Source organism: Amphiura filiformis, chromosome 5, assembly GCF_039555335.1.
Source record: "Amphiura filiformis chromosome 5, Afil_fr2py, whole genome shotgun sequence".
NCBI classification, from domain to species: Eukaryota; Metazoa; Echinodermata; class Ophiuroidea; order Amphilepidida; family Amphiuridae; genus Amphiura; species Amphiura filiformis.
Genome location: NC_092632.1, coordinates 43,205,163 through 43,220,588, shown reverse-complemented (window position 1 = coordinate 43,220,588; position 15,426 = coordinate 43,205,163). Strand labels below are relative to the sequence as shown.

The 15,426-nt window shown below is 37.3% G+C and overlaps 1 protein-coding gene across 2 annotated transcripts; it reads left to right on the top strand.

Moving 5' to 3' along the window:
* The first annotated feature begins 1,476 nt into the window (after positions 1 to 1,476).
* LOC140153171 (uncharacterized oxidoreductase Lmo0432-like) lies at positions 1,477 to 10,519 on the top strand. 2 transcript variants are annotated; one of them, XM_072175839.1, is made up of 7 exons: positions 1,477 to 1,585; positions 3,839 to 4,044; positions 4,778 to 4,905; positions 4,938 to 4,950; positions 5,878 to 5,970; positions 7,107 to 7,268; positions 9,017 to 10,519. In XM_072175839.1, exons 1-7 carry the CDS (start codon positions 1,564 to 1,566, stop codon positions 9,176 to 9,178), a joined length of 786 nt encoding a protein of 261 aa, XP_072031940.1. In that variant the 5' UTR covers positions 1,477 to 1,563; the 3' UTR covers positions 9,179 to 10,519. The 2 variants fall into 2 exon arrangements, with proteins under 2 accessions (XP_072031940.1, XP_072031939.1); XM_072175838.1 differs by lacking the exon at positions 4,938 to 4,950 and having other exon boundaries at positions 4,778 to 4,918.
* The last annotated feature ends 4,907 nt before the right edge of the window (positions 10,520 to 15,426 follow it).

Here is a 15,426-nt window from a genome sequence, read left to right as displayed (position 1 = left end):
ATTTGTGTTGGGGGTAGGCCCGGAAGAGAGAAAGAGAAACAGAGGGGAGAGAGGGAAGAGCTCGACACTGGAGTGGAGTAGGGCGTAGGGGCACATGTCTCCTCCACATTTTGGGATGGAGGACACAATAGGCCTATCAAAGGTCCCCCACACGTTTCGGCAAATAGTTCCTGAGTCTAGTAGACTGACTGTGAATAGGAAATATTCGGTATGATACCTTTATTTTTGGTTTAAAATAGTAAGAAATATTATTTTCTCGCGCTCCACGCGCACTTCTCCCTCTATACATTCAAATTATCCTTGATTGGGGGCTAAAATATTATGTTTTGCGTAATCTTATCCCTGGTATCTGGTACGTCAGTGATAGAAAGGAAAAGGAGGCTTTCAAGAGACTGAAGAAAAATACTGATGTAGAAGGATTGAAGAAAGTGAACAAAACGCAGATACACATGACGAAGCCGACTAGAATATTAAATCAGCAAGGACTAAATATTTACTTATTAAAGTTCTTGCTTGACGCCTACCCCCAACTCAAAAGAAATCAATTCCTTGTACTCAGATCTGTTTAAATTCGTACACAGTTGATTAACACCTTAATATAGAATAGAGTAAACTTTGTTTGTTATAATTATTATATTATATTATAATTATATTATATTATATTATATTAACAACCATGCACCGAATTTCAGCAGTCAATTTTTATCTGCTGTCTCATGCATGGAGGTTTTTTTTTAAGCTGAGTATATTTAGGAGTAAAGGCATAAGCGGGGTGAATAAATTAGGGCGGCTACGTTGCTCGGATCATAAGCTAAGCTGGGAAACCAAGGGACGAGTATATAATTATTACCACGTACGAGAGGGGGAGTTTTATTACTGAGAGAAAAACTCTAGTATTATTGAGTGACTGATCAGCGGGCTTATATGAATCTAAATATCATCATTGCTTTGAACTATTTGGAAACATTGGACAATTTATTTCATAATGAAGTAAATAACTATATTTTAGTCTGTAAAATGTGACACGGTTGATCGTTAAAAATAATGCGTTATAAAACGAAATCTTTACGTTTTTGGAAATGATCTTTATGTGTCCTGCGTCAGGATGTTAGGCAACAGGATTTGAAATATTTTTCGGACTAGCGAAATGTTTTAATGTAGAGGGCTACATGAAAAATACAGTAGACTGTTCAAATGACCATATATTAATGAAAAAATACATTAAGAACAAAACAATCGGTATAAGGAATACATATATAACAAATTGATATTTGATTTAAACCGACAAATAGCTAGAAATGCTAATATCTTTTTGCACAATATCATTTACCAATGTTTGTTATTAATAATTTGGCACGGTTCCCCTTTTATTATAATAGATATTTGCAAGAAGAGATATTTTTGTGACAGATTGTGCTTTTTTTCTATTCAACATTTATACCAGGCCCTGCTGGATCAAAATTTCTGACCAGTCCCTACAGATTATACAATTGGTTCGCGTAGTGCGAGGGTCATATCTGAAACCACGGTGTTCCCGATAAGCTTGGATATACAACTATTGAAATGGCTAACCAGCAGCAAGCAGGTAAGTAAATAAGAATAACTATATTAATATAATAGAATGTGCAGTTATATTCTTGTGAATACTTCTGTGAATGTTTTTAAGACGCAGTGATAAATTCGCAGTGATAAATTTCTGGATATCTGAATTTGTCACTGCGTCTTATCTACTACGGGTCTTATTATCAGATATGTGTAGTGTATTCTTGTGAAATGTTAACACACTAGCTCACTACACACGGGCAAAAAATCGAGTGTACTGCAGTCGGTGTTAGCTGTGTTATATAGGTCATTTCACTAGTATAATTGTATGAAGTAAAATGAACAGCTAACTAATTGAAACTTGGACGATAATATCGAAAACTTGGTAATGTAAACAATTAATACAATATTCATCATGGCAAAGGGAGGTGGAAGAAGCCTTATTTTCTAGCAGCGTATGGTATGTAGGCACATTTTTGTTGGTGTCATTTTCACAGCTTTATCAACCATACAGGCTGTATCAAAATGATTGGTATGCATCTGCTTTTCGTCTAATGAAACGCCTGCTTTTCGCCAGCGCATAGGGCGCTGGTACCTAATTCTGAGATGGGGTTTGTGTACACTAAAGATTAGCTAAGATTATAGCCTTCTTCTATTGGTATGAATTATTTTTTTACTTCTCGTGGTGGAAATGTTTTTGATGTCTGCTAATTCGATTTGCAAGGAAAAGAAAGTATGTTTTGCCGTTTCAACGAACGAAAACGATTGAGTATTGCCAAAGTTATGTTTGAATTAATTATGACTTAAAAAGTTATCATATGTTAGGCCTACACATATAAACATAAACTTGTTCAGCAATCAGCATATCAAAAAAATGACATGGTCAAAGCAGGGGAATGATCACGAGGTCATATCAGTGGACTACTGATGTTTGGTTGCCTGTGAGTGCATAATTGATATGTTGATAACAGATCTAGTAATGTTGTGGAATCAAAATCTTCATTATATGGACCACATTGAAGTCAAAGTAATCATCTATCCTATCCTGTATCGTTTTATGGATAAAATTGACTGAAAATGTTATTGATGATATTATTGCTATCTTTAACATCAGTTTTGTCTTTTCAACGGGAAAAATCCGATTGAAAATAAAGTTTTTAGGGCTAGCTATAATATTGAACAATATATCCCATATTTTGACATGCACTTATAGAAAATAAATAAATTATTGTCTTACTTTATAAATGATAAATACTGTAAAATGACACATAACTAAAGTGAGGCCAATTTCTATCTTTTTTATTTGATTCATAAAATTACATTCAACAAAATGATTGAAGACTGAGAAAACACACAATGCAGACTACAGAATGGAGTAGGTAAGATGCCATGTCCATAGCTTTGCAGGAGTTTCGGACTAACAATCAACACATTAAAAAATACAGTTTAAAAGTGAAGATTGTAGTGAATGATCAGTCCTTTATCATGTGCTTGCCACTATCTACTTTATAGTAAACTATACATTGCGAAATAATATAAAATTATTTTAAAATAAAATGTGCATGTAAGTTGAGTTAACATAGCGAATTAACTAACAACTGCAGTGTATTTCTTGATTTTTATAAATAAGCATGGGTAAAAAGCAGTAAAGACAAAAATACAGAACAATTTGGAGTAATGAATTAAAGAGTTGACAGGAGTTATAGGAGTTAATGTGTTTTGCTGTTTCAGTGTGCATGTTCTCACCATTGATGGTTTGGTGAACTGTCATGTAACATGGATGTAAGCGTGATCCTAAAAATGCCTTTCACGTGACCCAAACTATTTACAAGACCTCTTCTGCATTGACGCTGGCCTTCCCTTTTAAAGGGAATTTTTATTCTTAACTCAACATTAGATCCTCTTGGAATGACTACAACTTACACCTGATCTTTTACAACATAGATCTACAAACTGGGTGGAAGTTATGCTGCATTTTGATGTGGCAGTCCTGGTTAAGCTAACTGGATATTGATGGGTACCAATCATTTTGATACACCCTGTACATGTAGACAAGTCAAACAAACAAATGCATAAGATCTGTGGTGAATTTTAGACAAGGAGTATCATAAACAAAATTTCGAGGGCGCTCATATAATGATATCATACAATGTATAATGTCATTGGAACACCTCTTGACTGGAGAACATGAAAATTACGACTAGATATAATTAAGTTTCAATGGACCACCTTTCAACTTTCTTCCCAATTCTTCAAGTGAATCATTGATCTAAGCCACACAAATATATATTTCCAGATAAGCCTTTGGCAGGCAAGGTTGCCGTGGTTACCGGTTCTTCAAGTGGCATCGGGAAGGTCATTGCTCTTCGATTGGCTGAAGCTGGAGCTTCTGTTGTATTATGTGCCCGAAGAGAAGAAAGATTGCAGGAAGTGAAAGAAACGATTGAGAAGAATGGCGGCAAAGCATTGACGGTGAAAACAGATGTTACAGTCAGGCAACATGTAAGATATATCACAGAATGAGCTCAGATATTATATTATATTATATTATATTATGTTATATTATATTATATTATATTACATTATATATTATATTATATTACATTATATATTATATTATATTATATTATATTATATTATATTATATTATATTATATTATATTTAGAGGTTAATGACTGCGCATTAGTTGTTTTGAGGGTATTGTGAAATATCTAAACATTGTGCTTTGGAACCGAGGAATATCCCGAAGGGCGCAATTTACGTCACATTTTCTTCTTTTAATTTGAAAACAGAACACAATTTTAACTTTATCTGTCGTTTTCCCTGTAAAAAATCGAATAGCCCATTAAGAAAATACCGATAGCGACCAATCCAACTAGCGCACAATCATGCGATGTCCAAATACGGCGGCCAGCGTTCGCGTAAATTGTTCGAAAGCGTAACACGTCACGTAACGCGGTCATTGTAGAGCGTACTTTTAGCTATGTCACGAGACGCGGTCATTATACTTTTTCAATGACCTGAATTTGCGTCCGCGTATTTAAAAGTTATTATCTGTGATTGGATCGCACTTGCTGCGTATATTAATGAGGTTATGAATATATTATATTATATATATTATATCTCTTTAGAAAATTGAGTATATTATGTTCGCTTAAATTATCATATTAATATGTGTCATTATCACTCCATTAAGCAAATGATTTAGTCATTAACGTAATACTTTATCTTCAGCTTAAAGATGTGGTTCAGAAAGCAGAGACTACCTTCGGGCCAGTGGATATCTTGGTAAATAATGCAGGTGCATTTACCTTCACGTTGATGAAGAATGTTAAAGAAGATGAATGGGAGAGAATGATAGACGTTAACTGTAAGGCAAGTACTCATGCATAGATGTTAACTGTAAGGCAAACTTGTACTCATTCAGCATTGATGTATAGACATTGTACTCATTCAGCATTGATGCATAGACGTTAACTATAAATAGTATTGATGCAATAGACGTTAACTGTAAGGCAAAATACTCATGCATAGACATTACTGTAAGGCAAATACTTATTCAGTATTGGTGCATAGACGTTAACTGTAAGGCAAATACTCATTCGGTATTGATGCATGGACGTTAACTCTAAAGACATGTATTCATTCGTGTTATTTCCGATTACATCCCACCCTCAACAACCCCAGACAAATACAGCGAAGGTGCTATTATCTTGAATCTTATTTGCAATTTTATTTACAATGTGGTAGACACTTGTATACGGCCATTAAAACATCAGAAAATGGAATAACAAAAAACCAACTTATTTTCTAAAAACTTTTTCATGTATTTAAACTCACATTATTTGGCTAAATTACGTTAATTAAAAAAATATATATAGATAAATAGCGCCCTCAGTTTTCACCCAAATGACAGTTTATCGAATAGAGGCCGTCAGCGTGACGTCATATGCCGCCATCTTGTGGGTACACGCTGTGATGGTTGTTCGATCTCCATGCGTGAGCGGCAAATTATCACCTCAAACAACCATGATATGCATGATCATTGGATGTTATTATAGTGACCTAACCTGTTTTCAAAATATTATTGTAAAAAAAATTGTCGGCAATGTTAAAATAATCTTCTGACACTTTTGAAAACGGTTTTGAAATGTAAACCTTTATACAACTCGATATTTTTATAACGTATGCTGGGTATCCTTTGCGAACCCATTTTAAAATGTTACAAAAACGTTTTGTGCTTGCTGGGATAGTAAAGATAAAACAGCCTAAAGCAGACTAGTGTGTAATCTCGTTATTTTTGCAATTACTTTTTTATATTGTCATGATTGTAGGGGGTATGTAATGGCATTGCAGCTGTACTACCAGGTATGGTTGCCAGAGGAAGCGGTCACATTGTCAATATTACATCCGATTCTGGAAGGATCGTAAGTACTCTTGAAACACGATTTTGTATTTTTCAAAGAAAATTTTGTAATTGTGAAGTGCTTTGTTCCCTGTGTGTGTGGTAGTCGATCGGTTTAAGAGCTGTTAAGACAACACTGGATCCGAGTCAATGGTGTAGATTTCTTATTGACAATTGGGGGATGGGGTTGGAACAAAATTCTTGAAGTCTAGTGAATCTAGCACATTGGTGACAGAATCGGATTTGGGTACAAATTTTTGGTATATTGAAGCTAACATGGAGAAATATGATGCAAACGTGGAACAAATTCGCACTTGTTAGGATAAAATGCCCAAAACAGAGGTTAATTAATGGTCAGAACCCCACATACAGGCGTCAACATTGGGGATGATTGTATAGACCACCCCTTATCAAAATATCGAGGGGGGTCATCCCCGGTTCATCCTCCATCCACGGAATCTACGCTTATGATCTCGTCCAAACTTGGCCACAAGAAGTGCTGAGCCAAGTCAGTGAGTGGTTTAAGGTCATGTAGGGGTTATTAGAGATCATTTAGTAAAAATACTACTAGTGCCAAGCGCTTGACCTGATTTCAACCAAACTTGGCCATAAGAACCACTGACCCAAGCTTGTTATAGGTTATACATGACTACATGGATAAGAGTCTAAGGTCTTGTAGGGGTTGTTATGGGTCATTTTGTGAAAATCATCAAAATGCTGCTTCTACTCTAAATTACACGCTATAACTATACCTCACTCTGTAAGTCATCAGGACAGTCTAAATGTAATCTGTCCAACTGTAAGAAACCTGTCCATAAGTTTTATGTATAACTTTTGTTTCGATATATCGGACCCAAATAATATGATAAACCCAGTCAGCCTGCTCTTTGATGAGTAGTTCCGAGGGTCTCCACCTGAAGGTAGAGAATCGATATGAAGAAGCCTACAAGATAGCAACTTAAAATACCCTCATCTTCAGCATTCCTGCTAGGTTAGTACCCATCCGGTCAATGACCAGTTGCTACGCATATCTTTAGTTATTTTACACTCCGATTACGCTGCTAATTCACACAGGAGCCAGGAGAATGCATGCCCATCATAAACTATTTCTCAAGTACTGTGTTAGTATTTAAAGTGTGTACCTTTACTCTCTTCTAGCCATTTATCGGATGTGGAGTTTACACCGGTACTAAGTTTTTTGTTGAAGGCATGTCTAAGTGTCTTCGTCTTGAGCTGGAAGGAACAGAAGTCCGTGTTACAAATGTACAGGTTGGATTAACAGATACGGAAGCTTTTGACGCCCACGTTGTTGATCAAGAGGTATGCTTTTAAACACTTCAGTGCATCGTTCCTACACGTAATTTCCGAGGACCTGAAATGTGACAAGTTTGAAGGCCAAAAGTGCTATGTTTGTCGATTGGTGTGTTGTCATGTCACCACCCCCCAAAAAAGAAAACGGTAATACTAATATGTAATCGCATATAAGGTCAACACAGAGACCCGGTCAACAATGCAATGTGGGGCAAACGTAAGTTATGTTCGGCACCGCCAATGTTGGGTCAATTATCAATTAACAGTGTACTTCGGTTATATATATATATATGCGCTTTTATAAATGCGCACGTGACCACCTCCGCGCTGCCATAACAGTTTATAGACAGTAAGTCTCGAAGTGACCTTTTACATAGCGAGTGGTCGTTCTATACAATGCAAAGGCAGAACAACATGAGACTGCTGTGCAGCAAAATTGTCTATTTTGTTCAACTTTGTGATTATATTGTAAACGTTTCCGTCGTTGAATATTTTTTCCGTCGTCAAATACTTTCAAAATGTTGTTTTTGATAACATATTACAAATTCGGAATTGTAAAATGTGTAATAATTTTCAATTCAATTAATACTTAAATTTGATGATATTTATCTACGGAGTTCCTATCCCTTTCTGTATAGTGGTCAATGCATGAGGATTTGGTCACGCTTGCTGGTCTTGATATGTCGTGCCCATGGGTCACGTGTGTATTTATAAAAGCGCATTTATAGATATAACCGAAGTACACTGGTTAAGCAACATCGGGCCAACATCAGTTCAACATCAGAAAGTTGGTAAATGTTCTTATGCCGATGTTGGGCAAATTATCGGCTAACCAACATCGGGCTAACATTGGTTCAACATCAGAATGTTTACAACATTTTCTGACATTCAACCGATTTTGGTCCGATGTTCGGCAAGCCAACATTGGGCTAATTATCGGCTAACAAATAATTGACTCAACTTCAGATAGTCATGCAATCTCGACCAGTGTTTTTCTGCCGATGTTGTCCATTTATCGGTTACCCGACAAAACAATAATGAAAATAATAATAATTGATTATTTAAAAACAAATTTAAGACGTACGTCAAATTTTCAGTCACAGGCAACCCAAGTTCGGGATCGGTGACCTTTTGGACACTTGACCCAAAAACTTGATTGTGCACATTTGGTAACCGTGATGAGTGATGGTGGGTTGACTCTAATGTAATTGTAAATCGAACTTGGGACTGAAAATGACAATAATAATTATTACGAAAATACGTGTAGCAATAATTACAATTTCAATTATCGGCAAGATTATTTGCTTGCATATATAATTTTATTTATGATAAATTAATTCGATCGATATCCCGATTATTTGCTTGCATATATAATATTATTTATGATAAATTAATTCGATCGATATCCTGAAAAAGGTGGGCGTTGCCAAGTTTTAGTCATCAAAAGTTTCGAAGAACCTCAATGTGCCCGTGTGTTGTCATGCGCAAATCCTCAGAATACAATGAATATGCACCCACCCACCATGCCTACACACCCCTACCCACCACTAATACACCCCCGCCACACACCCCCCACCCCACACACACACACCTCAAACAACCAACCCCCAGAACCCCACACCTATACACCAACGCAACCCTAAATATCTGCCATTTAAATGTTAAATGTAGGCTCTTAAATAGCTTTGAATTTATTTCCATTTTGCGTAAAATCAATTTTTATGAAATGTTCCTGAAATTTTCATTTTTTATCACAGGCTCAGGATATGGTAGATAAAAAATTCCCGCAATTTAAGAACGTAAAACATATGCTGCATCCGGACGATCTGGCCAGGGCAGTTCTGTATGCCGTGACTCAACCACCAACTGTTGCTGTGCAAGAAATTATGGTGCAACCCACACACCTCCAGATACAATGAAATCCTGGAATGAAATCGTGCCGGTTGGGTCGTCAGTTTTGATTAGCACTTCGGAGATCCCAATTAACACGATTAATAGGTTGATTGGCGTACATGCATTCTGAAGAATGATTATACACGGGTCATTCGATCAAAATGTTCTGCCTCAACTTCTGTTCTGTAATAAGGTAGCTTCCTCAGACATTGGAGAATCCCCTACAATGAGAGAAGACTTAAATTGAAAACCTTTCTAGATTTCTGTATGACCTCAGAACCATAACAAGATTCGATGCACAGGTTACGGTGCTAAATGATAATAACCAATGATTACGAAACATACATCAAAAGACAAGTATTCTGAAAGATTACCGGCAATATCATTTTATTGTAAAACTTTTTTATTAGCATCTCATGAGAATTGCCCTTTGGATGCTTCTGGGGGGGGGGGGGCAACATTTTATTTAAATGAGGACGAGTGACGTAGTATTCGATATAGTCTATATACGTTAGTGTTCGGCGTGTCAGGTAAAAGATAAGCTTTTAAGCTTTAAGAAAAATTAAAGTAGGGTCTTAAAAAAACTATAATGTATCCTTAGTGACCCTAGAACTACTGAGCCATATTTTGTAACACGGTACCAATGTATAGATATGGGTCTTCTCTATCCAGTGATACCAAATCCCCGCATAATGCCGCTATGACGTCATAATATGAGGGCACCCATGCAAATTTGGGAAATTCTGGCTATGTACAAAAGTATGGGCAAATATAAAATGTACCTAACTAACAAGTAATTAGTCAGTACCTCTTGGAATAATTTTACAAGAGCGAAATGAAAATCATTGCTTTTACTGTAGAAACCAATGGTGGGCCTCACCAACTCTCCCCCCCTGTTTGGTCTTCTTTGATGGCAGGTCCTACACCCGGGTAAGGTCCTGGGGTAAAAATGTATCATTGAAATGAGCGCAAAGGATGGATCTACGACTAGCCTAGGTCGTTTGGGCGTAAACACGTGCGTTTTTCATGACGGACAAAAATCTTATGGCGACCCCCCCCCCTTCGTAGTCCTAGGGTCAATAAGTAGATATGTAATACTAGTATTAATATTTTATAATGCTTATTTTATTGTAAAGTATATCATTTTGTAGATCATTATTCACTCATGTATTCCACAAGGCGCTATAACAAATTTATATGCTGGTAATTTGTTACTATTGTTATTTTCATTTAATATTCTTTTTAAAATGTTTAGCCTATACTTTTAATACCTGTATGTGCTTTTGTACCTTTGTTTTTACTTTTGTAAATTAGTTCCTTATTCAGTTCCTTTTGTATCAGAATAAAACAATTATTATGTAATATTACCATTTTTGTGTGAAAGCAAGGAGAATTATTATTAGAATATACTAAATACATACGACAAGCAATACGCGGTATGTCGGGACTAGATTGTGACAATTTATTACAATTATGGTGGGTTTTTTTCCACTTGAGTATTTTCAGCCAAGCAAGCGCCCTTAGCAGCGTTTCAGTTCTAGGTCGCATAAATAATCAGCTGGTGAATATAGAAGAAGCTGGTAACCCGTGCAAATTTACAATACACTGAGTATCAGGGACGTTCCCGTTATCCTACTTCAATTCAGACTACAGATATTCGCCCTGATTAAACCGAAGTATATTATTTAATTAATCGAAATGATAATTGTAGCATTAGATTCATATTTGTATTGCAGATTGGCATATTTACCGGGCATATTTAAAGGAGGATTTCGTGATGCTAGCATCCAATTTTTATTACATTTTTCAGTAGATATCCACGAAAAAAAGCTTATTCCCAAAATTTCAGTTCATTCTGATCCCCGGGATTCTGATTTTGGCTTCCGAGTTATGCATGATTATGTTTATCATACTGCTCCATAGGCCACTGTTGTAATTTCGTTCTGGTATACCAGAAAGAAATTAAAATTTGAAGATATTTTTGCTAAACGAATTAATCTGCAAGAAATTTTTGGTACATAAACATTATGTAGCTAGAGGTTTCCATCGGTATAAAAATCTCAACTTTTTTGAGAAAAGTGGGGGCTGAGGCTTTGTATCACGAAATGCCCTTTTGATATGCATGGGACACAAAGATCAATTGAATACTACAAATCGTGCAAAATATACTAGTAGGTCACCGTCTACGTGTAGTGTAAACATATACATTTGGCAGCACTATTTACTCTCACGCTAGACAAGTTAGGATAAAAGAATCCTTTGAAAAGGTAAAGCCGGCTCAGTCGAGAAGGAGTCTTGCATACATTTAGTCTTAAGCGCGCTTCAGACTCCGTATTGTACGTACAATATTGTATGTACAATACATTTCGTGACGTCAAAAAGTATTACACGTGCAATAAATAGTATGTACCGGGAAAATATATATTTTGCTACAATCATAGGTTGCTTAATTCATACGGAGTTGCCAAATTTCTAAGAGTTCTAAATTTAGTGAGTGCACGGAATGATGAACATCTTTTAATGTCTTCTTGTATTCAACCATGGTAGGTATCATAATACCTACCATGATTCAATATTTTTCAATGGTCAGCCAATAAACGTTTTGTATGAGGTTGTTGTAGGTGACGTCACGGGTGCACCGTGCAGTGAAGGAATCGCACAGAGGTGCTCTCATTGACCTGGATCTACTCGCGGACATCGGACGCCATCAACTTTTCTTGAGCACATAGGCCTATTGATATTTCTGGCCACCGCCTTATAGTTATGTCGCACGAACAAGCGGGGCCAAGCGAAGAGCAGGAGAATAGGCCAGTTTCTGGTCCTACTACTACTATTACTAAGGAAGTTATAAGTTCAACCATTAATGAGGCCGTAGGAGGCCTGAAGTCATATTTCGAAGGTGCGATAAATAATATAAAGAGAGATAGCGAGAAAAAGTATACAGCAACCTCCTCAGAATTCGAGAAATTCAAAAAGTCATCCGAATTACAATTAAAAGGAAACCAGGCGCAATTTCAGTTCAATCAGGGCGTTGTGAGCAAACTACAGGCGGCAGTGTGTGCTTTTCAAGAAGGAGAAGTTAGGGAAGGGAAAGATACGGTGGAAGAAGTGATAGAAGAGGTACAGAAACGCAACAAATTAATACGGATAGCAGATAAAAGTGACGCAGGCTGGAAAGCGGTTGACGAGTATTTACGGGATGACATTGCAGACGACTCAGACGATGAAAAGAAAATTCGTCAAGCGCAGGCGAGAGCCTCGAAAAAAAGAAAGGCGACCGCCCGTCCAAATCCTAAGCGAGGTCGGTATAACCGAGATTTCAGCATGGCTGGTAGTGTTGGGTCTCATGATCTTTTCGTGGCTATCAACCGAGGTATCGATCGGAATTTGGGAGTTCAGGAAACCAGACATGGTACCCCAGAAGCGGGCCAAAATCGTCCGATTACTGTTTCAGCTGTGGACAACTGGGGCATTGGAGGCGAAACTGCCCAGCCAGAGCAAGTTCAGCAAACACAAACAAAGAAAGTTCCACCGGGAGCCAGTGGAAGTAATTATGTGAAATCAGGTATGGAGATATTATGAAGGCAAAAATACCATAATTATAGAATGCATATTCAGTGGTTTGATAGGAGGTCTTTAATAGTTTGAGTCAATAGAACTTGACAATTATTGTTACATAGTCATTATGTTGGATTGTTGCATTTATGTTTTCTGTGTTAACAGATAATTGTTCTACCCAGTCGAGGGTTGGAGAGGAGACTGTCACAAAGAGCTCCATGGATGGTGTCACAAAGCCGGATGGTGTTCACAGTTCCTTGCTTATATCAGGTTCAGAATTTAATGCAGACATTGCACGGTACGATAATGAATTTTTATGAACAATTATTTTGAGTATGAACAGGGGAACGCGGAGCCGATTGTGAAAGGCAGGCTTAAGAATGCCATCAAATTCTGGGAAGAAATAAAGGCTCCAAGTTTCGTTCTTGAGGTTATTCAGCATGGTTACAAACTACCGTTTATTGAGACGCCGTCACGTGCATTCTTCAAGAACAATAAGTCGGCCTTATCCGACAAGTCATTTGTGTCACAAGCAGTTTTGGATCTTTTAAACAAGGGTTTAATTAACGAGTGTTTTGAATTACCACATGTAGTTAATCCACTTTCAGTTGCCAAGCAAAGTTCAGGCAAGCTGCGCCTTATTTTAGATCTGAGGTTTGTTAATCAACATTTATGGAAAGATAAGATTCAATTCGAAGACTGGAACATTGCGTTGCTTTATTTTCAGAAAGGTGATTTTCTATTCTCTTTTGACCTTAAGTCTGGTTATCACCATTTTGATATTTTTCCACCCCATACAACGTTTCTCGGATTTAGTTGGGATTTTGGTTTTGGTAATAGATATTATACGTTCCAAAATCTCCCCGTTGGCTTGACATCGGCGCCATTTTTATTTACCAAGTGTTTAAGGCCTTTGATTCATCACTGGAGAAGCAGTGGAATTTTTATTGTACTTTTCCTGGACGACGGTTGGGGAAGAGCTAGTAGCAAAGCAGTGTGTGCTGAGAATGCCGTTTGTGTAAAGTCGGACCTTTTAAAGGCAGGATTCGTGCCAAACAAAGAAAAATCTCAATGGGAGCCGGTACAGCAGTTAGATTGGCTGGGTCTCACATGGTCCAGTGTAGATGGGTGTATAAAGGTAGTAGATAGAAGAATTTCAGATATTCTATGCAATATTGAACTCTTGCAATTTTCACTGCCGCAAGTATCTGCCAGAAAATTGGCTTCTTTGGCAGGAAAGATCATTTCTCTTTATCCAGTTGTGGGTGCAATTTCACAACTCAAGACAAGATTCATGTACTATGAAGTAGTGAAACGTAGTCACTGGGATAAATCGTACAATTTACCGCATGATAGTAAAGTATTTGAAGAGCTGTTCTTTTGGAAAAGTGAATTAGAATATCTTAACAAGCGATTATTGTTTGAATACTCTATGCCACAGGTGGTTGCGTACACAGATGCAAGTAAGACAGGTGCTGGTGCTTGGACAGAAGATCAGTTGGTATTTCATAGAAACTGGACAGTGGAACAGAGCAGGAAAAGTTCCACTTGGAGAGAGATCAAGTCTTTATACTTAGCTGTGCAAGCATTTGCCCCTAAGTTGATCGGTAAGAAAGTGAAAATATTCACAGACAACAAAGGAGTTGTGTCGATTGTAAGTAAAGGCAGTATGATTGCAGAGTTGCAAACTATAAGTTTGGAAATATATCATTTTTGCAAAGAGAGAGGAATCTCACTTGAAGTACAGTGGGTTCCGAGAGCCGAGAATGTCCAGGCTGATGCTATAAGTCGGGAAGTGGACACAGACGATTGGGGCGTGTCAAAAGAGTTTTTAGTTTCATTGACGGAATATGGGGACCTCATTCGGTTGACCGTTTTGCCACCGATTATAATGCCAAGTTGCCAAAGTTCAATTCGAAAGTCTGGTGTCCAGGTACATCGGGGGTTGACGCCTTTGTATTTAATTGGAGTGCTGAAAATAACTGGTTGGTACCTCCAATTTCCCTAATTGGGGAAGTATTGAGGCATGTGCAAGTTTGTTCTGCCACAGGAACTTTAGTAATTCCAGAATGGCCTTCAGCGGCGTTTTGGCCATTACTATTTTCACAATACAGTGACTTCCGGGCCTTAGTGAAGAATGTCATCAGAATTCAAGATCCAGCACACATTTTTATGCGAGGAAGAAATCAAAACTCTATTTTTGGTTCTCTAAAATTTAAAAATGCAGTTTTATGTGTCAGATTGGCTGCTTTTGATTAGATTGATATTGAGGTCAATGCTATTGAGCATGCTCGGTAATTAGAGATTCAGACTGCTTTATAGTCTGGTATACGAGTGGACATTTTGCCGGATGGCATAAGAGATTTTTGCCGCATGGCATAAGAGATTTTTGCCGCATGGCATAGAGATATAATCTCAGTAGCTGCATAGCTATAATAACTGGAAATGGAAGAATATGGTTATGAGTAACCGGGTGGTTTTGAAGTCATTTTAGTAGATTATGAAGATTTTAATAAGGATTTACTTGGCAGTTGATGGACTGCGTGTGATGTACAGACATGAGTCTTGTTTATTATATTTTACAGATCGGCTGACGCATATCCGTCTATTTTGGAGAAAGTTCTAGATGCATCGAGAGCTAAGAATACGGCGTACAAGTATAATAAAGGGTTTGAAGCATTTCAGAACTGGTGTAATGAAAACGAGGTAAACTATG

Excerpts from the sequence above, each read along its gene's own strand:
- LOC140153171 (XM_072175839.1), top strand. The coding sequence starts at position 1,564 with ATGGCTAACCAGCAGCAAGCAG. Across the intron at positions 5,971-7,106 it reads CATCCGATTCTGGAAGGATC|CCATTTATCGGATGTGGAGT; the intron begins GTAAGTACTCTT and ends ACTCTCTTCTAG. Across the intron at positions 7,269-9,016 it reads CCCACGTTGTTGATCAAGAG|GCTCAGGATATGGTAGATAA; the intron begins GTATGCTTTTAA and ends TTTTTATCACAG.